The 26,522-nt window shown below is 40.9% G+C and overlaps 1 protein-coding gene across 1 annotated transcript in view; it reads left to right on the top strand.

Moving 5' to 3' along the window:
• scospondin (subcommissural organ spondin) overlaps positions 1–26,522 on the top strand; it is a 417,078-nt gene that overhangs the window by 304,283 nt on the left and 86,273 nt on the right. The window contains exons 79-85 of the mRNA XM_039754138.1: positions 505–540; positions 5,793–5,960; positions 7,288–7,290; positions 11,767–11,976; positions 15,345–15,512; positions 20,513–20,647; positions 24,076–24,316. Coding sequence (XP_039610072.1) covers positions 505–540; positions 5,793–5,960; positions 7,288–7,290; positions 11,767–11,976; positions 15,345–15,512; positions 20,513–20,647; positions 24,076–24,316 — 961 coding nt within the window. The remainder of the gene's footprint in view (positions 1–504; positions 541–5,792; positions 5,961–7,287; positions 7,291–11,766; positions 11,977–15,344; positions 15,513–20,512; positions 20,648–24,075; positions 24,317–26,522) is intronic.

The raw sequence follows: 26,522 nt of genomic DNA, 5'->3' as shown, positions 1-26,522 counted from the left end.
CAAAACGTATGAACAGAAAGCAAGAATTAATCCTACAGCATTCAGTGTCAACTTCAGCATAAAATATTTTGAAAACTAAAAACAATATCAAAAAAAGTTTCAGATTCCTATTGTGTATCACATTTTCCTTAACTCTAGGTGAAGGGCCCGCCAAAGATCCTGGCCTTGGGGCACGCATTACAATGTTAGGGCCATGGTCTGCTGGAGCCAATCCCAGCCAACACATCCCCAGGCAGGGTGCCAGCCCACCGCAGGGCACACACACACCAAGCACAATTTAGGATTGCCAATGCACCTAACCTGCATGTCTTTGGACTGTGGGAGGAAACCGGAGCACCAGGAGGAAACCCATGCAGACACGGGGAGAACATGCAAACTCCACACAGGGAGGACCTGGGAAGTGAACCTGAATCTCCTAACTGCGAGGCAGCAGTGCTACCCACTGTGCCACCATGCTGCCCATATATATAATTTCTACTAATTTTCTACTATATTATTTTGCAGCTTTACCAGCACCCACTGAAGATACCACAACATCAGGTATGGTTATTCATTTATCTAAGGTTTTCTTGATTAACATTTGCTCAGCTTATTTTCTTCATAGACAGGATGTGTGCCACCATTGTGAGTTAGTGTGATATTAAAAGGAGGAGGTGAAGTGCATCAGGAATAGAAAAGGGAAAATAAAAAATGCAGACAATGTAATAGCAGATGCTCTAAGCTCACATTTTTCTGAGGTCTTCACATGTGAGAAAGCGGATAACCGCCCAGCAGTAAAATGGACCACTAAGGGGCTACGGGGTGATTTAGAAATTGTAAAGAGAGAAGTGCTGCTCAAATTAAATATGCTGAAATCAAACAAATCAGCAGAACCAAATAATATTCATCCTCGAGTTCTCAAGGAGGTTAGCTAGTACATATATAAACCCTTGATGCATATTTTTAGGAAGTCACTGTCCACTGGGGGAATTCTGAAGAACTAGGAAATGTCAAATATCATTCGATTATACAAAAAAGTGATTAGGCAGATCCATACAACTATAGACCAGTATGAAGGAATTATTAAGGATAAAATTGAGCAACACATGGCAAGTACAGGAGTTTTACTGAACAGTCAGCATGGGTTCAGTAGAGAGAGGTCGTGTTTTACTAACATGCTGGAATTCTATGAGGAGCAACAAAAGGATACGAACAAATTGGAGCAGATGATATTATTTATCTGGACTTTCAGAAAGCATTTGATAAGGTGCCACATGAGAGGTTGGGCATCAAACTAAAAAAGTGGGAGTTCAGGGTGATGTTTATAGATGGGTGCAGAATTGGCTCAGACACAGGAAGCAGAGGGTGATGGTGCGAGGAGCCTCATCAGAACTGGCAGATGTTAAGAGTGGTGACCAGCAGGGGTCAGTGTTAGGGCTGCTGCTATTTTTAATAAATATAAATGATTTAGATAGGAATGTAAGTAACAAGCCTGTTAAGTTTGAAGATGATACCAAACTAGTTGGGTTGGCAGATAATCTTGAATTTGTTGAATCATTACAGTGGGACTTGGACAGTATACAGGCTTGGGTAGATTAATGGTTAATGAAGTTATATGTTAATAAATGTAAAATATTACATGTAGGAAGTAAAAATGTTATGTATGAATACACAATTGGAGGTCTGAAAATCAAAAGTACCCTTTATGAGAAGGCTAACAGAATGTCAGGTTATATAGCGCCCTGATGTTTGGAGTTTGGTGAGGCCTCATCTGGAGTCCTGTGTGCAGTTTTGGTCTCCAGGCTACAAAAAAGGACATCGCAGCACTAGAAAAGGTCCAGAGAAGAGCGACTGGGCAGTAAATGTAAAGGATTACATGAAGAAAGTGAAAATGTGACGCTTAAAAACACAATGGGAGGTCTGAAAATTGAGAGTACACCTTATGAGAACAACTTAGGAGTCGTAGTGAACTCGACACTAGCAACTATCAGACAATGTTCAGAAGCCATTGAGAAGGCAAACAGAATGTCAGGTTATATAGCGCCCTGATGTTTGGAGTACAAGTCCAAGGAGGTGATGCTGAAGCTTTATAACGCACTGGTGAGGCCTCATCTGGAGTCCTGTGTGCAGTTTTGGTCTCCAGGCTTCAAAAAGGACATAGCAGCACTAGAGAAGGTCCAGAGAAGAGCGACTAGGCTGATTCCAGGGCTACAGGAGATGAGTTATGAGGAAAGATTAAAAGAGCTGAGCCTTTACAGTTTAAACAAAAGAAGATTAAGAGGAGACCTGAGTGAAGTGTTTAAAATTATGAAGGGAATTAGTACAGCAGATCAAGACTGTGACTTTAACACAGTTGGAAATTTGTTAAAGATAAATTTTGCACAAACATTAGGACATTTTTTTTTACACAGAGAACCACAGACACTTGGAATAAGCAACCAAGTAGTGTGGTAGACAGTAGGAATTTGGGGGCTTTCAAAATTCGACTTGATATTATTTTAGAAGAACTAAGTGGATAGGACTGGCAAGGTTTATTGGGCAGAATGGCCCATTCTCGTCCAGATTTTTCTAATGTTCTAAAACTATTCTTTGAACCTCATCTTAATTGTGACTATCCCTGTAGAGCAGGAGCTCAGGTTCAGTCCTAGCATACCAGTATGGTTGGGTGTTTTTATTCCAATCAGTTTTACTAAGCAGTAGGTCAAGTGTGTATCTAATTAATCTAACTGTTAAATTATCTGACCTGTCTTCTATTATTTTGCATTTAGAAAAGTGTTCCTGTATGATATTTACATTTAGAAGAAATTTTTAAGTTTTTATGTTTTTTTATAGCTTTAAATGCTTAATTTTCTTTTATGATTTTCTTTTAAATTCACCACTTTCTGTGGTGTTTTCTCCCTTTTTTGTGTCTAGATATGGACATTAAATGACATTTTCTTTGGGCTCTCCAATTTTATTCACATATGTCAAAGAATCACAAGTTGTTTTAATGGTGACTCTAATCTGACCCAGTCTGAGAGAGTGTGAGTGTGCCCTTTCATAAACTGGTATTCCTTCTGGTTTTGTTCCCACCTTGCACTCGGTGCTCCAAGAATAGGCACCAGGGGTCTCATGTATAACACGGTGAATAATATTTACACAAAAACATGGTGTATGGACAAAACTAGAAATGTGCATGCGCTCAAAAAAAATCAGATGCATAAAACTGTGCTTAAGCAAAGCAAAGTAAACCCCAATCAACGTGAATTTTAATGCACCTGCACATACCTATAGCCCCACCCTGACCCCGCCCATAATTATGCCTATTTGAATATGCAAATCAATATTAATAGCAGGCGGCATGGTTGCGCAGTGGGTAGCGCTGCTGCCTTGCAGGAAGGAGACCTGTGCTCGCTTTCCTGGTCCTCCCTGTGTGGAGTCTGCATGTTCTCCCCGTGTCTGCGTGCATTTCCTCCCACAGTCCAAAGACATGCAGGTTAGGTGCACTGGCAATCCTAAATTGTCCCTAGTGTGTGCTTGGTGTATGGGTGTGCCCTGCAGTGGGCTGGCGCCCTGCCCAGGGTTTGTTTCCTGCCTTGCACCCTGTGTTGGCTGGGATTGGCTCCAGCAGACCGGGTTGGATAATGACTGATTTTGCTTCCTGGGTCCTCCCTGTGTGGAGTTTGCATGTTCTCCCCGTGTCTGCGTGGGTTTCCTCCCACAGTCCAAAGACATGCAGGTTAGGTGCATTGGCAATCCTAAATTGTCCCTAGTGTGTGCTTGGTGTGTGGGTGTGTGTGCAATGCAGTGGGCTGGCGCCCTGCCCGGGGTTTGTTTCCTGCCTTGCTCCCTGTGCTGGCTGGGATTGGCTCCAGCAGCTCCCTGTGACCCTGTAGTTAAGATATAGCGGGTTGTATAATGGATGGATAGAATATTAATAGTCCCTTTGGTTCAGTATTTTGTTAAAAAACAATGGCAAAAAAAGAATTTCAGTGAATGTGAAATGGAGGTCCTGCTCAGTGAAGTGGAGGCATTGGTAGCTTAAGCACTGGTATAAGCAACAAAAGGTAATTGATGGAGCAGCACAGCATGGCAGAGGCACTCAAAAGTTCAAGTTCAGAAATTCACACAGTGCCTGAAGTAAAAAAAGAAGAGGTCAAATATCAAAGTCAACGTGAAAAGGGAAGTCGCAGCCCACCATTTGAGTGTCAACACCGCTGGAGGAGGTAGCAGATGCCCAAGCCACACATTGTTTGAGCCGCGAGTTGCTGCAGTTATTGGCGAGACATTTATATACCTCACCACAACAGGAATGAGATACATTTTGGCATCACAGGTAATTTTCACATTAATGGAGTGCAAGTGCTTTCCATTGGCATAAGATAATTCATTCTCTGAAGGCACCTTTATAGCAACATTCGTGCAGTCAGTCGTTCTGATTAATCCATCCATTTTCTAACCCGCTGAATCCAAATACAGGGTCACGGGGGTCTGCTGGAGCCAATCCCAGCCAACACAGGGCACAAGGCAGAAACCAATCCTGGGCAGGGTGCCAACCCACCGCAGGACACACACAAACACACCCATACACCAAGCACACACTAGGGCCAATTTAGAATCGCCAATCCACTTAACCTGCATGTCTTTGGATTGTGGGAGGAAACCGGAATGCCCGGAGGAAACCCACGCAGACACGGGGAGAACATGCAAACTCCACGCAGGGAGGACCCAGGAAGCGAACCCGGGTCTCCTAACTGCGAGGCAGCAGCGCTACCACTGCACCACCATGCCGCCCTCTGATTAATCATATTATGAAAATCAGACGTTACTGTGAATTCAACTTTGATGTTTGCCCGTTCAACTACATTGTAAGGAGATCTTATATATCTGAATGACAAGTGGATAATACCATCCCATACAGCTGGCATGGCAAGACTCAGTGATGACTGAGAAATACCCAATTGGACAGCCAGTACACATTGAAAAGCTCCTATGGATAAAAACCCAAGGGTGAGCAGAACTTGCAGAGGAGCAGATACTGAGTACAATTCCTCAAAGTCTGCCTTTGTAAAGCCACTGCCAGTTCAGCATACAGTGCCAAGAGGATAGCTCTTGGAAATCGAAATTGACTGAGAAGCCAGTCATCATCAAGGGACAAGAAATCTGTATGATCTCTAAATATGCGCTCTCTTCTAATTCATACATTTGCGATGTTTTCTAACAACGCTAAAGCAGTTATGGTAATCAGCCATTCTGTGCACCGTTATATTCCTAGAGATTAATTACAATCAAGTGCCTTAAATTTGTAAACGATATGCAGTTAATTTGGTGTATTTGATATGTCATGGATGCCAATATAAAAAAGAAAGGTAAACCACACAGAAACAGTAGCACTGTTTTGACCTGTTTGCAAAATGAAGCAGAAATGTGCGTGCGCATGGTCTGAGACTGCTGTGAAAATGCGCACGGCTTTACGCTAAGCTTAGTTTTTGTACATCTCGAAGTGAGCGTGGAAACTAGCATTTGTAACATTTTTGTGCATACACACTGTTTATACTTGAGGCCCATTGTCCTTATGGCTTTGGAATGGAAAAGGTTATAAAAATGGATGGATTGATCGCAAAAATATCATTGAACTGAAAGTCAAAGTGGTCAGCTGCTCTCAGTAAAGTGAAGACACAAGAACAGTATGGATTCATTTTAGAACAAAAAGTTACAGATGTGTTGAAATGGAGTTGAATTTGGGGTGCAAAGGGTCTGAATACTTATAGACGAGAGATTTCAGTTTTTAATTTTTAGTAAATTTTAAGCAGTGTCTTTGCTGTTTTCTGTAGATACTCTGGATGGCTTTGGTCCCTGGACCAGCTGGAGTCCCTGTTCAAAATCCTGTACTGACACCAAGGATCCAGCACTGAAGATTCGAACACGGAACTGTGTCAGCCATGAGAACTGCACTGGCGAGACATCCCAGGAGATGGTCTGCAATTTGCCGCAGTGTTCTGGTCAGTGACTTTGATATTAATTTAATCATTTTTATAGTTTTAAAGTCTTTTTGAATTACACAGCCTAAGCAGTTCTCTATGCCATTTTACTGTGAAGGACATAATATAAGGATATGCTGAGGAGTACATTTCAAAAATTTACTACTGAGCAGTTGGCAGTTCAGAAATGATTAACAGTTTTATGATGTGATAACTTTTGATCCTGCTGTATAAACATATTTCAGCATGAAATACAGCAAGTAGGGCCGCACTAACTCACCCCTATGGAACCCTGGGTGCTTCAGACACCTTATGACACACAGCAATGATTAGGCAGCTACCTATCGCAGCACTTGTTGTTTTAAAGGGGCTTATTGAGTTACACCAGTGGTTCTCAAACTGTGGGGCGGGCCCCCCTAAGTAACAAAAAGGGGGGCGCGAAGATGTGAAGAAAAGAAAACAAAAATCGAAAATATGAAAAATGCATCTATTGAAACCAAAACAAATTACCTTAAACTACATTCCGATACTAGAAAAATAAATATAGAGTTAGATAAATGTCGATAAAAGTTAAGTAGTGTGGAATGAGCCTCGGACACAGACAGGAAGACACGGTAAATTCACCACCCCACGTTTATTTACAACTGTATTTACAATTGGCCATAAGTGCCACACAACCCACAGACTCCCCCAAAGTCCAGGCCAACACCACACTATGCCTCTTCTTCAAGCCGCCTCTTTTACTCTCCTCCAGATCTTGTCCTCTTCCACCCAACTCCAGCCCTGAATGAAGGGAGGCGGCCCCTTTTATAATCACCCGGATGTGCTCCAGGTGTGCTCCGGCAATCTTCCACCGACACGCCCCAGTGCCGGCTGCATCCCCGGAAGCACTCCGGGTGTCCCTGCTCCTCTTCCCCCCAGCACTTCCTGGCGTGGCGGAAGTGCTGAGGTCCAGGGCTCTCCAACAACAACAACAACATTTATTTCTATAGCACATTTTCATACAAAAAGTAGCTCAAAGTGCTTTACATAATGAAGAATAGAAAAATAAAAGACAAAATATGAAATTAAAATAAGACAACATTAGTTAACATAGAAAAGGAGTAAGGTCCGATGGACAGAAAAAACAAAAAAATAAAACTAAAAGACGGCTGGAGAAAAAAATAAAATCTGCAGGGGTTCCAGGCCACAGGACCGCCCAGTCCCCTCTGGGCATTCTACCTAACATAAATGAAACAGTCCTCTTTGTAGTTAGAGTTCTCACGGAGTCACTTGATGCTGATGGTCATACAGACTTCTGGCTTTTAATCCATCCATCATTGTTGGAACATCACGGTGCTTTGAGTAGATGGTGGTGGCTTGGAAAAGGAAACAGAAGAAAGAGTAGGGGTTAGTACAGACCAGGCATTGGGGCGCCCCCTGGTGGTGACCACGGGCCCCTACAGAGTTGAGCTTCCAAGCTCTGTACCCGTGGCCCCAACAGCAAACGTTGGCAGTCGCCCCCTTGTGGTCTGGAGGAAGCGTGAGCCCTCCCCCGGTCCTCTTGGGCATCCCGGCTGGGTACCACCCCCAGCCACGTGCCACAGTAGAATATACATCTATGATATATCATTAATTAAAAAAGAACAAATTGGTATTAGTGGGCTCCTTTCAAAAAAACGTTAGGGGGGCACGTTTAAAACTGTTATGAAAACTCGGGTCACAAATACGTAAAGGTTGAGAAACACTGAGTTACACCATGTCCATAACATACATTTTATTAAAGACATCAGCAAGGTTTGATTATGGTTAATTTGCTACAGAATTCTTATACAAGTACAGAAGCACATGGTACTCAAGACTTATTGATCACTCAGACACAATCTGTGTGTCAACCATAAAATCGACATATGAATCAATAAGTCTGTAAGGTTTCAATCATCCAGGTCATGTTATATGTATCGGTAGTAAGTCATTAAGAACCAGACTGAAGAAATCTCATCATTAGCTCAAGTGGCTTCAGTTCAGCTTCAACTAAATAAGCCATTCAGATGAATGATGAAACATCTGCTGATCCAACATGGCAACTTTTGCATTCCAATTTAGGGTTTCTCAGTCCTCTGCAAATTAATTTTCATAAGCTTTGGAAGCACCAGAGTTCTTCTAGAATGTTCATAGTCACCTGTTGCTGGCTTCACCCATCTGTAAGTGAGTGCTCACCTGGCCATTATGGTGTCTAGAGATCTAATCCTGTCATTCATTTCCACGCACTGTACGTATCATACAGTATACAGTGCAGTCCAGATGTGTGACAGGTCTATCAGCAATCACAAGGATTCATGTCTCTCTGCCACATACTGCACTCTCAGACAGGTTTATCAAAGCAACAATCAGACTTAGAATGAACAGATCCTGTCAGTGTGGCAGTTTGTTTTAACCAATATGAGTCTTCTCCATGGAGTACACTTTTGCAAGTGTAAAGTGTTATGGTAGTGATTTAATTCCATATTTGTCTTTCTTTATATTGCAATGTGAGTTTATTTTAAGACCAGCATACAATTGGTTCACTGAATTCAAAATAAGTTTGACTAAGAATGCACTTCTCCTAGTTAACTCTTTTGCATTGCATGCTAGGTTGGGTCGCTTTCCTTTGATTGCCTCAGAACAGATCTGTGCTCGTATTTATCAAGCGTCTCAGAATTACTTCATGGATTTGCAATGAAAGTCTGACTGGGGTGAGAATTTGTCCTGCCACAGATTAGGACAGGAGCAATGTTCCCTCTAAGCTGAGCGCGTGAGCAATCGCTCACACGAATTCAGAGTGTCGCTCATACACGATCGCTCATTCCGACGGCGTCGCTCGTACTTATCGCGAAAATTGTTGCTCATAAATTTTTGGCTTAAACAAATTGTCGCTCATAAACAATGTTTTTTGTTCACTATATGCTACACCTTAGAGGGAACATTGGACATGAGAAGAAGTTATGAAGCGTCCTACACCCACTACGAGCAGGGAGTAGGAGTTCACATTTCAGAATGAATGACGTCATGGCTTTCAGGCACACCAAAGCCACAAAATGGCACTCAGGATAATGTTTTGTAGTTTTCCTGATATTGATTCTATCACCACAAAGATAATAATATTAAATTATAATAATAATATTCAAAGTAGTAAATTAGGTAGATTAAGACTGATTTTAGTGTTTAAAATTATGAAACGAATTAGTCCAGTGGATTGAGACTGTTACTTTAAAATGAGTTCCACAAGAACACATGGACAAAGTTGGAAACTTAAGGGTAAATTTTGCGCAAATATTAGGAAGTTTTTCTCCACACAGAGAACCACAGACACATGGAGTAACTGACCAAGTAGTGTGGTAGACAGTAGAGACCTTCAAAACTCGACTTGATGTTATTTTGGAGTAATTAAGTGGCTAGGACTAGCGATGACAGATGAGGTCATGCAGGAGTCTCGGTGGACTGTGAGGTTCACTGGCGACATTGTGATCTGTAGTGAGAGTAGACAGTAGGTTGAGATGAACCGATAGAGGTGGAGAGAAGAGGAATAAAAGCTAATAGGAGTACCATGGAGTACATGTGTGTATGGCAAGCCGAATTAACATTTAGAGATTAAAATGTTAATTTTAACCGCATCTGCTCCTTGCAGTCACACCCTTCCACCACCTTGCCATAGTATGTGTGAATGAGAGGGAAGGTGGTGGAAGGGTGTGACTGCAAGGAGCAGATGCGGTGAAGGTAGGCAAATTTAAATACATGGTTCAACAGTCCAAAGCAACAGAGAGTGTGGCAGAGCGGTGAAGAAGAGAGTGCAAGCAGGGTGGACTAGGTGCCAAAGAGTGGCAGGAGTGATTTGTGATAGGAGAGTAACTGCAAGAGTGAAAGAGAAGGTCTACAAAATGGTAGTGAGACCAGCTATGCTGTAATGTTTTGGAGACGGTGTCACTGACAAAGAGACAGGAGGCAGGGCAGGAAGTGCTGGAGTTATCAAATTTCAAATTAACAAGGGTGGCGGCACGGTGGTGCAGTGGGTAGCACTGCTGTCTCACAGTTAAGAGACTTGGGTTCGCTTCCCGGGTCCTCCCTGCGTGGAGTTTACATTTTCTCCCCGTGTTTGCATGGTTTCCTCCCACAGCCCAAAGACATGCAGGTTAGGTGCATTGGTGATCCTAAATTGTCCCTAGTGTGTGCTTGGTGTGTCTGTGTGTGCGCATGTCCTGTGGTGGGCTGGCACCCTGCCCAGGGTTTGTTTCCAGCCTTGCGCCCTGTGTTGGCTGGGATTGGCTCCAGCAGACCCCTGTGACCCTGTAGTTAGGATATAGCAGGTTGGATAATGGATGGATGGATGGATTAACAAGGGTAGACAGAATTAAGATTGAGTATATTAGTCATGAAACTGTTGCACCTGTGTTGTTCCTGTGAGAGAGGCTGGATTGAGATGGTTTGGGCACATGCAGAGTGGAGATGAGGGGTACATCGGGAAAGGAATGTTGAGGATGGAACCACCAGGCAAGAGGAGAAGAGAAAGACCAAAGAGGAGGTTTATGGTTTATGGATGTGGTGAAGGAGGACATGAAGTTAGTCATGGTGGCAGACATTTATATAAAACATAGGGATTGATGGAGACAGGTGATAAAATAAAATGTTAACAGGTTCTCATCACTTTAATACTCCCAGCTAAAGAAACCTAAACTCTTCCAGAGTTTCCCTATTTATATTATGTTTTTTTTTAAAAAGTTACATCAAAAATATAATTTTATTTGTCCGGTAGGGAAAAAGGACACATTAAAAAGATGAACCTGCAAAGATCTAAAGCAGAGCCTGGCCATAGCCTTACCTAATTTCGAGTTTAATTATTGGGTTTGCAGTTATTCACACTTTGAAAATATGGAAAAATCAGGAGGTAACACAACTGTACTTGTTTGGTTAGTCTTGGAGAGGAGATCTTGTTCACAGTACATTCTGTATGAACTATATGAGCTTCAGCCCTGGGAAGGCCATTGATGAATATATCACTGGCAGCAGGTAGCAATTCTGCTTCACAGCTCTTTAGCCTTGACATCAGATCATGGTTCTGGTCACTGGAGTAAACACGTTCTCCCAGTGTATGTTGAGGTCTTCTCAGGGTATCTTGGTTTTCCGCTGTCATTCCAAGACACGTAATACATTAATTATTGTCTGTAATTTAGATTAGTGTGTGAGTGTGTGTGTGTGTGTGTGTGTGTGTACCCTGAATGAACTGGTGCTCTTTTCTACCCTCTACCTACTGCTGCAAAGTTAGGCAACAGGATCTGTGAATGGATTAAGTGCACTCACTTGGATGAACTGATGGAACTATAGCCCAAGATATATTAGATCCATTTAGAAATGTGTTTGATTAAATTCAGTTGCATTAAGCCACTGGTCCAGGACTATGAGTTGATCTCCTGGCCAGTTTACTGTCTGTGTGGAGTTTTTGTTCTGAATTTATGTGGTTTGTTTTCCGTGGGTATTCTGGGTTTCATATCCTACAAGTGAGCAGGTAAATTTGAGTGGGAACACGACATTGAGCATTAGCATTCAGCCTAAGCTTATTTCCATCTTGTTACCAAATAACACCGGAAAAAGAAATTTAGAGGATTCATAAGGGTTATGAGGGTTCTTAAAAGCCTTTTCTTTTGCGTATATACCTTTTCCACTTTTGCTATTTCCATTTTCCTCATTTTTTTCTCTATAAGCAGATGCTCGTTGTCAGCATATCCCAAATGGCATAATACGTCTCAACATGAGACATTTAGAATTACTGGCTTTTAATCATCTACGCACTCATTACAAGTTTGTTTCTTAACAGGAACAGAATATTGCCAGGGAGAGGATTGTGCCCATAGGAACTGCTCCTGGAACCCATGGTCAAGCTGGGGGGAATGTTCAAGGTCTTGTGGAGTCGGGCAGCAGCAACGTCTCAGGACCTTTGTATCCCCTGGCATAAATGGCAGCTGGTGTGATGATATCATGGGAGGAAATGTAGAGACCCAATTCTGTAACATTCGAGCCTGTCGAGGTAAGACTCCTAGCCTTTGTAAAGAATGCATACCACAAATTGACATGAAGTGGATATTTGCAAGAAGAACAATATAGTCACATGAGCCACATGTCTAGTTAAAAAGGGGGTCTAAAATGCCACCTTTAACACTGTAACCATTTCTCCCATCCTGGCTTTGGAAAACTGTCAATAGTCACCATTAGGGATGTCAAAAGAACCAACACTTCAGTACCAAGTTGATACCATAATTCCTAAAATGTAATAGCAGTAGTGTCTCACAAACTTAGTGAAAAAGCACATACCTGTTTATTAAGTATTTGAGAGGCAGGTTGGCTTATGGGATGCAGTCTCTCAGTTGGGAGAAAGTGAATACAAGCAATTTCGCTCAAGTTATTTTTCTAATTCTGGATTTATACACAAACATAAGCAACACAAAAATATCACTCTGGTAAGACAACAAGAAAATAGCAGAATAAAGGATGTTTAAGAAGAGTTCTGAAATAATGGGGTAAAGTAAAACTGATTTGGAAAATTAAATTACCGTGAGTTTGTGACATTTGAAAATTCAATTGATTGAACTCATTTGTTAAATATTACTCTATACTAACTAGCTAATGTTGCAAATATATATATATCTTGCAATAGCCAAAGTTATAAACCTAACAGAGTGGCTCTGTGACAAACCAGATTTTAAAAGAATGTTATCACAAAAACAGCTTTAAAAAGATTTTTTTTTTGTCTTGGAGTTACCGTACTTGTTATTACACTAAGAGAATCCCCATGTCTATCATAAAGTAAATTTAACCTCCTTAATGATAAGCACAAATTGTCAATTGAGTTCAGAATTCTGTGTAAATACAGTTAACTCTGAACATCTCTCGGGATTTAGCTGTTATGATCCTGTGTACATCGTTAAGCCCAAAGAACTCTCGAGACCGTGAGACAATATTCTGCTGCCATCTAGTGGATAAAATACCATCATACTGCAAAGCAATCATGAATATTTGATCATTTTTGCCACTTTATTTTTTATGAGTATTCATGAATGGGATGGAGCCCTCAACCAAAACACAACAGCGTGTAACTAAGAAATTGTATAATAGATGCTGAAACAGACCCTGGCCTCCATAACCCTGAACGGCTTAAGTGGTTATGGCAGATAGATGGCTGGACTTGATGAACCTTTATATGTCGTTTTAATTATGATTTTGTAGGTGGGGTAGGTTTTCATCAAACAGTGAGCTATCAGTGTGGTAAAGGTTACTATTTTGAAGTAACCCTAAAGTAATGGTTCACAATTTCTTAGAAAAGCCATTACTTTTTTGGCTGATACCTTTATCTAAGGTGACTTACAACATTTTAGATACAGCTGGTTACATTTTGTTTTGTTATTCAAATTGGAGCATGGACAGGTGATGTGACTTGCTTATCATTACATGGTGTCAGTAGTGGGATTTGAATCCACAACCTCAGCATGTAAAGGCCAAAGTCTTAACTACTACACCACACTGCCTTCCTAAAGGACAAGCACTTTAAGAGAACCCCAATTCTGTTTGATATGGTGGAAGAAATTGAAGTCCAAGCACCACCATATCCAAAAGTAAATAGATGCAGCTGTCACATTAGTTACAATATAGGTGTATGGTAGTGATGGGAAGTTCGGATCATTTTACCGACTCGGACCTTTGAGTCTCGTTCAGCAAAATGAACGAATCTTTTATCGAGTTATTTTGTTCATTTCGTTCATTTTAGCAAAATATAATTAAAATGTTACCTGTTACCTGTTATATAGCCTAGTGTTTGTTTACTGATAGACAATGACAATGAAAGGACAAATTAATCAATAATTTATTTGTAACAGGATTATTTGTTTATAAAATAACACACCACAGATCCTCAAGAAACAGTAACAAAATCATAGCCTTTTAGATATTTTTGATAATTTTATGATAATTTCTAAATATGATCCAACATACAACAAAAGGAATTTTACATTAGTATTTGACTGAGGTACTGAGCCGGTAAGTGGTCGTGTGACAAAAGAACGAACGACTCGAAAGACTCGAGGAATGAACTAATCAATTCTCTTTCCGGCTCAGACTGCATAGGTTAAGCTTATGGGGCTTTCACGTGAAAAACTCGAAGACTCAAAACAGGTGAATCAATAATTCCAATACAGAAATTATAGGAAGTTGCGCAAATCCCACGAGACGACTCATTCTTCCCGAGTCACATTAAAGATTTGTTCAAAATAAACGAATCGTTCAAGAATGACCCATCACTAGTGTATGGCCAGAGTGGAGACAGCATTGAAAAAAATGGTAAAAAAAAAAAGGATCACAATATGAAATGGAAAACCTCTGGTTAAAACTTGCAAGTATCAGAGTGAAAATGCCAACCACAAATTCACCAAAGCCAATACATTAACCAAAATTCAAAGTCAAAAGTCACTATCTACTTAACCCAAAATCTTGTTTGTCAGGAACAGTGTTCTGCCATCTTAAATAACTTCTGAGTGATGATATCACATATTATTACTTCAGGCATCACGGGGTGGCAGCAGAGACCATTATTGCCAACAACAATATGGCTCAGACATGAAAAAAATAACCAAAACTGCTGAAACAAAACATAAATACTAATAATAATAATAATTCATAAGAACTCAAGAAGCTTGCACAGAGCACTGGCCTCAATCCCCTTGAACACCTTTGTGATGAATTGGAGCACTGGTTGTGAGTCAGATCTTCTCATCCAACATCAGTAGTCCTACCTGACCTCATAAATGATCTTTTAGATGAATGGACACAAATTCCTGCAGGTACAAACCAAACTCTTGTGGAAAGCCTTCCTAGAAGAATGGCGGCTGTTATAGTCACAAAGGGAGGGCAACTCCATATGAATACCAATGGTTTTGGATTGAGATGTGCAGAAAGCTCAAATGGGTGTGATGGCCACATAGTGTATCTTAGACATGTAGACTAATAGATAAGGGTGTCGGTATAAAAAGTGTGAATGTTCTTCTAATAGTCCTCAGATTTATCGGGACAAAACTCTGGCAAGCATCATGGCATTGATGGTATGGATAATGAATGAAACTTTTATATTTAAATACATAAACATAATTACAGTAAAATGTACATGTTATTCATGTTCATGTAACAACTGTGGTTCATATCTTCTGCCAAGTTCTTATTCTTTCAGAAAGAAAATAATGAAGATAATAACCTTCCAATACCTGAGTATTAAACATTTTAACATCCAATATGTGAAAGATATATTTTTAATTAGTTGTAATTTATAACATATTTGGACAAAATCAAAGAATAACCAATGTATAGAAACTGCAGATCTTTTCCTTAAACAGTTTTGCTTTGATATTTCAGTGGACGGTGGCTGGTCTCGATGGAGTCCTTGGTCAAAGTGTGACAGAAAGTGCAGGGGTGGAAAATCTGTTCGTACCAGGACTTGCTCTAGTCCTCCACCCAAAAATGGCGGAAGTAACTGTGAAGGCGATAAGAACCAGATAAAGCTTTGTAACACCAAACCCTGTGGTAAGGAGAACGATGAAGTATTCGCTTCTGATAACACTGCTGTTATTTCAATGAAACACGGTACCGATTCTCTGATGGCTTTTCAAAATGGCCGCTGCAGGAGCATATCATTCCTATAAGTGATATGCTTTATGTGTTTTGCTTTGGGTTACCAATGTCTTGTTCTTCTGCTCTGGTGAAATAATGAAAAAATAACAGTGTCAAAATGAAAAATGGAAAGTATCCAGGCATATGACATTCCTAGATTTTGGTTGCAAAGCAGGTATATCGACAGATCTTGCTGCAAGCTTGCTCCTCAGGGGCTGTGGTGGACTTTTTAAGAGTTGATTTTCAATCCATTCTAAATTCTGAGTTTCGGGTAGAGTGTCTTCAGAAAATATTTAGACCCCCTTCACATTTTCACATTTTGTTATGTTGCAGCTTTATACTGGAGTCATTTAAATTCATTTTTCCCTCATCAAGCAACACTCAAAAACCTAGAATGACAAAGCAAAAGTAGGATTTTAGGATTGCTTGCAGATTTATTCAAAATAAAAAATATTCCATTGAGATAATATTCAGACCCTTTGCTATGACAATGTAATTTGGATCAGGAGCATCACATTCTATCGATCATTGCTGAGATGTTTCTACACCTTTTTTGGAGTCCAGTTGTGGTCAATTAATTTGACTGGACATGATTAGGAAATGCATACACTTGCTTAGAGAAGGTCTCACATATGAGCAAAAACAAATCTCAAGGTCAAAGGAACTGCCTGCAGAGCTTAGAGACAGGATTGTGTCAAGACACAGATCTGGGGAAGGCTAAAAAATGTCTCTAGCATTAAAGATTCCCCAGAGCTCATTGGCCTCCATAATTCTTAAGTAGAAGAAGTTTTGGAACAACCATAATTCTTTGTAGAGCTGGCTGTCTGGCCAAACTGAGAAATCAGGGCAGCAGGGCCGTTGTAAGAGAGGTGACTATGGACCCATGGGTCACCCTGGCTATGCTCCAGAGATCCTTGTGGAAATGGGGAAACTTCCAGAAGTGCTACACTCCACAAATCTGAGCTTTATGACAGCTAAAAACCATAATATTCCATTGACACAAGTATTCAGACCCATTGCTGTGACGATGTAATTTGGCTCAGAAGCATCACGTTCTATTGATCATCACTGAGATGTTTCTACACCTTTTTTGGGGTCTGTGTGGTCAATGACATGATTAGGAAAGATGCACACCTATCTATAGAAGGTCCCATAACTGAGTAAAAAACAAGCAATTTGGTCAAAGGGAGCTTACAGGCAGAATTGTGTCATGTGGAAGTTCTACAAAAAAACATTCCTGTAGCATTAAAGATTCCTTGGCCTTCTTAAATGGAATAAATTTTGAACAGCCATAACTCTTCGTGGAGCTGGCTATCTGACCAAACTGATCACTTGGGGTGAAAAAGGCCTTGATAAGAAAAGTGACCAAAAAATAGATAGTCACTCTGAGTAAGCTCCAGAGAACTTCTGTGGACATGGAGGAAACTTCCAGAAGGACAACCATCTCTGCAACACTCCATCAATCTGGGCTTTATAGCAGAGTGGCCAGATAGTAAAACAGACATGGAAGCCCAATTGGAGTTTGCAAAAAAGCACGCAAAGGACTCTCAGTTTCAAGTTCAAGCACTTTATTGTCATTGTGTAACACAACGAAATTACATTTTGTGACAGCCCCAAGGTGCATTTAAAGAAAATTCAAATAATTCCAGATATGTTGTATACAGTGTTAAGTGATCTAGTAACCAGAGAAAATTATTATTACTCAAAGTACAGCAACATAAATTGCTATTGCACCTGTTAATGTATAGTATATTACATATTATATGTTGTAATACATTAGTATATTGCACATTACCAATATAGAATATTGCACATGTTCAATTAAAAATGATCTCAGACTGAGGATTCAGAGTTCAGAAAGTTTATGGCAGATGGGAAAAAGCTCTTTTTTAGTCTGTTTGTGCGTACACGGATTGACCTAAAGCGTCTTCCTGACGGGAGGAGCTCAAACAAAGAATTTCCAGGATGAGTTTTGTCCTTGAGAATGTTTTTGGCCCTTCTCACACAGCGAGTCTTATACAAGAGTTCAAGTGATGGCAGTTCAGTCCCAGTAATGGCCTCTGCTGTTTTTATGACCCGCTGCAGGGCTTCTTTAGCAGCCTTGGTGCAGCTGTTGTACCAGGCCATCATGCACTTAGTCAAGATGCTCTCTATAGTGCATCTATAGAAATTAACCAGCAGCTTCTGGGGGAGGTCAGCTCTCCTTAGCTTCCTGAAAAAAAGAGGTGTTGTTGTGCTTTGCCTATTATAGCCAAGTTGTTGTCAGCCCAGGACAGGTCCTCTGAGATGGTGACTCCTAGAAACTTAAACTGGAAACACTCTCCACAGCATCTGCATTGATTGCTATCGGACTGTGATTGGTCTTTTTAGTGGTCCTAAAGTCCTGAATAACTTCTTTGGTCTTTTTGGTATTTAAGACCAGGTTGTTGGTGTTGCACCTTGTTGTCAGATTCTGAACCTCTTCCCTATATGCAGTTTCATTGTTCTCTGTTACAAGCCCAATGACAGTTGTATCATCCGCAAATTTAACAATAAAGTTTGATTGGTGGATGGGTTGACAGTCATGGGTGAACAGTACATAGAGAAGTCTTGAGAAACAAGACACTCTAATCTGATAAAGTCAAGTTTAGAGTCATGAATAGAAGAAACCAAGCACTACTCACCACCCGCACAAAACCATTCCAATGGTGAAGCATGGTGGTACCGTGGTGTGGGGTTCTTTTTCAGCAGCAAGGAAAATCCACAAATCCAGGTGTGTGTGTGATGCTTGTTGGGTGAAACCCTAGAAGACTCTGGGCTGGAATCAACTAAGAACTGGGTAAAGGGTCTACTTGTGTCAATGGGATAGTTCAGTTTTTTATTTTTAATCAATTTTCAAAAATGTGTAAAGTCCTGTTTTCGCTTTGTCATTCTGGAGTATTGAGTGTTTCTTGATTAGGAAACAAATGTAAATGATTGTAACTCCATCCATCCATTATCCAACCCGCTATATCCTAACTACAGGGTCACAGGGATCTGCTGAAGCCAATCCCAACCAACACAGGGCAGGAAATAAACCCCAGGCAGGATGGCAGCCCACACACAAAGCACAATTTAGGAACACCAATGCACCTGACCTGCATGTCTTTGGACTGTAGGAGGAAACCCACACATCACACAGGGAGAACATGCAAACTCCACACAGGGAGGACCCGGGATGAGAACCCAGGTCTCCTAGCTGCAAGGCAGCAGCGCTACCACTGCACCACCCTGATTGTAACTCAAGGCTGCAATATAACAAAATGTAAAAAAGTCAAGGGGTCTGAATACTTTTTGAAGGCACCATACTTTTTTTCTGATTTAAATGTTTAAGTGCCATTGATACCAATGTACTGCAAATTTAACAGTGGCCTCTGGACCACCCGAGTCACAAATTTATTTGCTGCCAGTGTTTCTCCTTGTTCTTGAATTAGTTTCTTTATCCGCATATTTCATTATAACAGCATGTAGCACATCCAAATAAAGAATGAAAGGTGCCACAATTTATTATTCTTCAAACTGTCTTTTTCATCTTCATCCCAGCAGGATTTGAACAACTCCAGTCCTTCATTATTTGTGGCCCTTGTGGAGTGGATCATCAGATGGATTCGTGTTTATTTTAATAATTCTCCAATACTATTTAATTCATAGCTGACTATAAAAATATCACCCAGCTCTTAGCTTACCACATATGTTTTATAAACTGTGATGGTACATTTAAAGCTGGGAGTGATGCCAGGACAACATTGGCAAGGACTTGTGTTGTGAATTTTAGCAAAAATGAAATATGTTTATATTAGGAAAAGCTGTCATTTTATAGCATGAAAACTGAGCCAAGAAAACTGTAGAATAAACTGTAGGCTACATGTCTGTTCAATACTTTATGGAGGGTCTTTTGAATCTTTTTATCCTTAAACTTGTTCTCATCTGACTGTATTTAATTTAAGATTATATCAGTGCTGTTGATTTGGAACTTTTTTGTATCCATTCATCCATCCATCCATTTTCTGCTGCTTATGTATATCCCTGCTGGTCACTTTCCCCACCACCTCCTCCAACTCTTATGGGGGATACCAAGGTGTTCCCAGGCTAGCCGATAGTTATAATCTCTCCTGGGTGTACCCCAAGGTCTCCCCCCAGTTGGGTATACTGTACTTGAAATAATTCCCCATCCTTATCAGATGCCCGAACCAACTCTACATTTGAGCTCCTCCCGAATTTCTACACTTCTCACCTTATCTCAAAGGCTGTGCCCAGACACCCTGTGATGGAAACTCATTTCAGCCGCTTGTATCCATGATCTAATTCTTTCTGTCACTATCCAAAGCTCCTGCCCATAGGTGAGGGAAGGAACGTGGATTGACCAGTAAACTGAGAGCTTTACCTTTCAGCTCAGCTCCATTTTCATCATGACTGGCTGGTACAATGTCCACATGGCTGCAGGCACTGCTCCGATCTGCCTATCTGTTCTCCCACTCCCTTCTTCCCTGACTTGTTAACAAGATCCCAAGATACTCAAATTCCTAAGGTTGTGCAGCACCTTATCCTCAACCTGGGGTGGACATCCCACTCTTTCCTAGCTGAGAACCATGACAATAAACTTGGAGGTGCTGATCCTCATCCCAGCCACTTCACTTTTGCAAACTGCTTCAATGCGTGTCTAAGGTCACAGCCCAATGAAGCCACACGACCACATCATCTGCACAAAAGCAGACATACGATCCCGAGGCCACCTGGCTTGGAACTTTTTTGTGGCATGCAAATGCTGTCACTTTAGTTTAGTCCTTGGTTTACATCACTAAAGGTGAAGTGATCATTAGGGGGTCTACATGTTTTCTCCAACCTCCTGTTACTGTTAGTCTTCAGCATTGTCTTTATTTTCCTGTATTTCACAGAAGGTGAAGTCTGCCCACCAGGTCTGGAAACTGTGGACTGTGCCAACCGCTGCCCACGCCACTGCTCTGACTTACAGCAGGGTATCACCTGTCTTAATACCACAGAATGTCAGCCAGGATGTCGGTGCCCTGAAGGTAAATGGAGTATTAAGGAAACGTAAAGCAGTACTTTTAATGGAGGAGTGTGGTGGAGTGTAAAATAAGCAATATCTAGCGTATAGGTTGATAAATATTTTATAAGTTTTATTTGTAATGTTAAAGAGTGTGACAGATAGGAGGCTCCCCTGAGCTCCAGACTCCAGAGACAGTGCATGTACACAGCCAATGGTTCAAAACAAAGTAAATTTTATTACACAAAAATACCTATTTCAGGTCCTTTTTTCAAAAAAATACTCATAAGCATAATTCATATATTAATTCTCTATTCTCCTCCTGGCAAGCCTTGTCCTCCACCTCCTGACTCCAACTCACCTGGATGAGGTTGAACAGCTTCTTTTATGCCAGACCTGGGAGTACTTCCAGTGCCATGTGGTTACACTCTAGAAGCACTTCATGGTCAGGAGGAACCTCCTTAAATTTGCGAGTCATCTCCGCACATCTCCCTCTGGTGGTACCCATGTACCCTGTCAGGGCAGTCCATCAGGACTACAGTTCCCAATGTATCCCGTGGGTGGGCAAATGGGAGTTCTACCTGAGGGATGCTGCCATCTGAGGTACTGCAGGACTACATGGCACCAAGATAAAGTCCTTCTCTGTTCTTCTATTATATCCTCCTGGCCAGGAATGCTATTCACGACTACCCCAGCCAGTTTGCCTTTCTATCTACTCCTTTCCTTTATGGCCTTCTGTCCAGGTAAGGATTTACCCTTCCTCCTGGTGGAGATGCCAGTCTATTCACCTTGGCACCTACAAGAGTCAGGACGCTGGACAAACCAGTTTTATATCCCCAGAGTTTCACTGATAAGGAAAACACCATCTGGATCAGTTTTGTAGCTTAATTGTTTCCTTTCTTTCTTGTTTGTTTGGAATAAGAGAAAATGGCAGACCGGGGGTTGAGTTGGCGTGGGTTGTTTCATTAGTGAGTGCTGCACTGTAAAGTAGCTGAACTAGAAAGGGAGTTGTGTCAGGATCTACAAGGGGAAATAAGGAGCGATCTACAAAGGCATGATCTCTCTCTAGCATTGTTCCATCCCGAAGAGAGGTGACCAGAAAGAACAGAGTGTAACTACAAGTTAATGTGCCGCCTGAAACTACACATATAGCGTTATCAGGTTGTATGGTTTGGTTTGTATGCAACACTCACATTGTACTCTGCTTTCATCTAATTTGAACTAATTATCAATGATACATAATTAAATTTGTAATTTACCACCTTCCTTTTTATTTTACTCAATCTAATTGCCTGAAGTTATAGATGTTTAACGGAAGGAAGGAGGAAGTGCTCAACCACAGAACCTGGCAGTGTTGAAAGAGTATGGGATTTAAGACATTCTTGTAACGTCTACGTAATAAAGAGTGTTAAAGGGGAAAATAGGGTCACCTACGACTACAATACAACAAAATACCAGAACTTTAAGTTGCTGAGGGTAATCCTAAATCTCATTAACCAAATTCAGGTTTGCATGAGTCATAGCTCATCCTAAAAATATGGCACAAGGCAAGGAACCCTGCCAACTCTGGATGGTTTGTCTGTACATTATAGGGCACTCCCACCTCTATACTCACTCGTACTCAGCTAATGTAAAAAAAAATACTGTCAAATTGCCATTGAAGCTAACAGCACATCTTTGAGATGTGAAAATAAAATCCGAGTGCCCAGAAGAAACCCATACATGAACACAATGCTGCTATTTTTATATATAAATATAAATGATTTGGATAGGAATATAAGTAACAAACTGGTTAAGTCTGCAGATGATTCCAAGCTTGGTGGATTTATATATAATCTCGATTCCGTTGAATCATTACAGAAGAGCTTGGACTGCATACATGCATGTGCAAATTTGTGGCAGATGCAATATAATGTCAGTAAATGTAAAGTAATGCATGGAAGAAGTAAAAAATACACAATGGGAAGTCTGATAATTGAAAGTACCCCTTGTAAGAAGGATTTAGGAGTCACAGTGAACTCATCGCTATCAACTGTTGGACAGTGTTCAGAAGCCATTAAGAAGGCTAGACCCTAATGTGTGGAATGCACGTCCAAGGAGGTGACGCTGAAGTTTTATAACATATCGGTGAGACCTCATCTGGAGTCCTGTGTGCAGTTTTGGTCTCCAGGCTACTAAAAGGACATAGCAGCACTAGAAAAGGTCCAGGGAAGAGCGACTGGGCTGATTCCAGGGCTACAGGGGATGAGTTTTGAGGAAAGGTTAAAAGCACTGAGCCTTTACAGTTTAAGCAAAAGAAGATTAAAGGAGACACAACTGAAGTGTTTAAAATTATGAAGGGAATTAGTCCAGTGGGTCGAGACTGTTATTTTAAAATGAGTTCATCAAGAGCATGTGAACACAGTTGGAAACTTGTTAAGGGTAAATTTTACAGACACATCAGGAAGTTTTTCTTTACACAGAGAACCACAGACACATGGAATAAGTTACCAAGTAGTGTGGCATACAGTAGGGACTTAGAAGAAGAATTAAGTGGATAGGACTGGCAAGCTATGTTGGGCTGAATGGCCTGTTCTCATCTAGATTGATGTGACTTGCTCATTAGAACATTAGAACAATCTAAACGAGAACAGGCCATTCAGCCAACAAAAGTCACCAGTCCTACACACCCAATTAATCTAAAACAACATCAAGTCTAGCTTTGAAGGCTCCTAAAGTTCTACTGTCCAAAGCACCACTTGGCAACTTATGCTGTTTGTCTTTGCTTTTCATATTGAGGAATGATTTCCTAATGTTTGTGCGGAATTTACTCTTGACAAGTTTCTAAATGTGGACCCCATGTTGTCGCTGAACTTATTTTAAAATAACCGTTTCAATCGACTGCACTAATTCCCTTCATGATTTTGTTTTCATGCAAATTTCACGTTGGTACTGCTTAGGCTAGGATTTAGACTCAGGACTCTGGGGGATTCAGAGAAAAATGATTGTGTCACTCTATCACCCAGAAGCATTTGCACACTTATATGATTAGATTAGATTAGATTAAATTCAACTTTATTGTCATTGCACTCAGTACAAGTACCATAACATAATAGTGAAGCAAGCATGTGTCTGCCAGAAATTTCTAACTTCATAACTATCACTTCACCTTGTTGTGGTTCCACTGTGGAAGAAATTTTGGTCTCTGCCTTCTTCTAGCAACTGAAGCGTATTTGAATGGTTTCATTGGTGATAATAAGTTGAAAGATGCAATGAACAACTGGTTTGGTAATTTAAATATTCTATGAAAATAGCATACAAATCCCAAATACTTTACATCTTCTTCATTATCTAGGAACAAGGGCAAGATGTAAAGGAGTTCTGAGTGCCATTCAGTTTCCCAAAGTAATTAAAAATGTGTGATGTGACAACCACCTTTGACAAGTTAAATATTATTGTCTTCATCCTTTGTAGGATATCTGGAGCAGGATGGGTCGTGTGTCCAGCCATGGCAGTGTGAATGCATGGACGCACTAGGCCAGAGCTGGGCTCCTGGTAGTTCTCGACAAGAAGGATGTAATAATTGCACTTGCATAAATGGACACATTCAGTGCACCAACCTGACTTGTGGGCCCTCTGACTGTGGCTGGAGCTCTTGGTCTACCTGGTCCTCCTGCAGTGTCTCGTGTGGGGTTGGTCAGCGGACCCGCTTCAGGTGAGCCGGTACATGCTAAAAAATTTTGAAAGAAAACAAAAAAATAACAATGTGTTTAGCACATCACTTTTAGCATTTTGAAATTCTGAGTCCATCACAATGCTCTCCCTTTATACCATTACCTGCAGTATTCACCCTCTTTGTACGTTTTCACATTTTATTGCTCTACAACATTGAAACACCATGGATTTTATTGTGCTGTTTTGACACTAGTCAGTAGTAAAAGGCTCAATGATGAGAAAGGGAAAACAGATCTCTGCAAAGTGGTCTACATTAATCTATACTAATAAAAGGCAAAGCCCTCACTGACTGACTCACTCACTCACTCACTCACTCACTCATCGCTAATCCTCCAACTTACCGTGTAGGTAGAAGGCTGAAATTTGGCAGGCTCATTCCTTACAGCTTACTTACAAAAGTTGGGCAGGTTTCATTTCGAAATTCTACGCGTAATGGTCATAACTGGAACCTACTTTCGAGCATATATACGGCCATAGCCTGCAGCTCGGTCGCCGTGTGAGGCGGAGTTGTATTCCCCCATCGTCATGCCTCCCAAGTAATTGAGTGCCTGCCCATATAAGGTAAATATTCACGAGTGAAGGACTGTGCTTATGCAAACGAAGATGAGATGGTCTAGTGTTTGGCACAAACTCAGCGAAAGTGCGAGAGAAACTTTTAAGTGTCGGGTCTTAGCTAACATTAAATAAAGCCGAGGACATCGCAAGATCACACAAGAGAGTGGCTCACGTGAACTGACTATGAACACAGTACTTAGAGAACAAGGAAGAGCTCCAAAGAGCTCTTGAGAAGGCAGCAAAAGAATATGAAGCGAGTGATGCATACAAGCATATTCATAAGTGCAGCTACTGCGGAAACAAAGCAAGGTGTAAACCTAAAGTTTAAATTAAATTTATAGACATGCTGCCGCTGGCGTTTGTCATGCCTACGACGAATACGATATTCGCGAGATACAAGTTTAATGAGAAGACACGGGGTATAAACGAGACTTTGGATCACTTTGTAACGGAATTAAAATTGCTATAACGGATAGCAAAAGTGCGACAGAAACTTTTAAGTGCCGGGTCTGAGCTAATATTAAATAATTGCTGGTGAAGGACTGTGCTTATGCAAACGAATAGAAAGCAAAAAAGTCACGTTATTTTTAAAATGTTTCCTTTTCTTTTTCATAACTTCTTTAACACACTTCTTCTCCACTGCGAAGCGCGGGTATTTTGCTAGTTAGAAATATAAAAGAAAGTGCCCTAAATTGCATCAAGTCAGTGTCTAGAATAACTGTATCACCTGTCATGTTAGTCTTGTTTTTTTCTGTTTCTGCTACTGTATGCATCTGAATTTCCCCAATGAGATTAATAAAGTTTATATAATCTAATCTATTCTAACCCAAAAATGAAGACTACAGTTACAAAAAACTAAATTTGTTCATTTTTAGATTGCTGGATAGATAGAACTTTATTTGTCCCCAGGGGGAAATTTAGCGTTTTATATACAGTATGTTCCTTAAATAAATAAATATACAAATAGGTGGGCTCCGATTTCCTCCCACAGTCCAAAGACATGCAGGTTAGGTGCATTGGCGGTCCTAAATTATCTCTAGTTCGTGTTTGGTGTGTGTGTGTGTGTGTGCCCTGCAGTGGGCGGGCGTCCTGCCCGGGGATTTGTTCCTGCCTTGCGTCATGTGCTGGCTGCGATTGGCTCCAGCAGACCCTGTGTTAGGATATAGCAGGTTGGGAAATGACTGACTGACTGACAAATAGGTGGTAATTAAATAAACAAATAAATATATACACACACACACACACTATGGTCTGAACACACACCAAAATTACTATAAAGCAAGAAAATTAAAGGGAAAGAAAACTTATGACTTGGCTGTCACAGACAAAGTAAGGCACTTATACAGGTGTATTGCTGTTGTTATGAAGGAGCCCCCCATTGCATTTCCTGACACACTCCTGGGTAATTCGTTGGCTAAAAGAGGATGTGCCGCATTGTCCATAATGCCACTTGGTTCTGTCTTCATTCTCTCCTTCAGTGCAAACTCTAAGGGGTCCAGAGTGTGTCCTATAACTGAGTCTGCCCTTTTAATTTTCTTGCTGATTCAGTGGGCCTCCCCTGAAGTGATGTTACCAGCCCACCACGCCACAGCGTTGAAAATCACCCTGGCCATCAGAAAGTCATAGAAGGT

Source organism: Polypterus senegalus, chromosome 5, assembly GCF_016835505.1.
Source record: "Polypterus senegalus isolate Bchr_013 chromosome 5, ASM1683550v1, whole genome shotgun sequence".
In the NCBI taxonomy this organism is placed as follows: domain Eukaryota; kingdom Metazoa; phylum Chordata; class Cladistia; order Polypteriformes; family Polypteridae; genus Polypterus; species Polypterus senegalus.
This window is presented reverse-complemented; position numbering and strand designations above follow the sequence as displayed.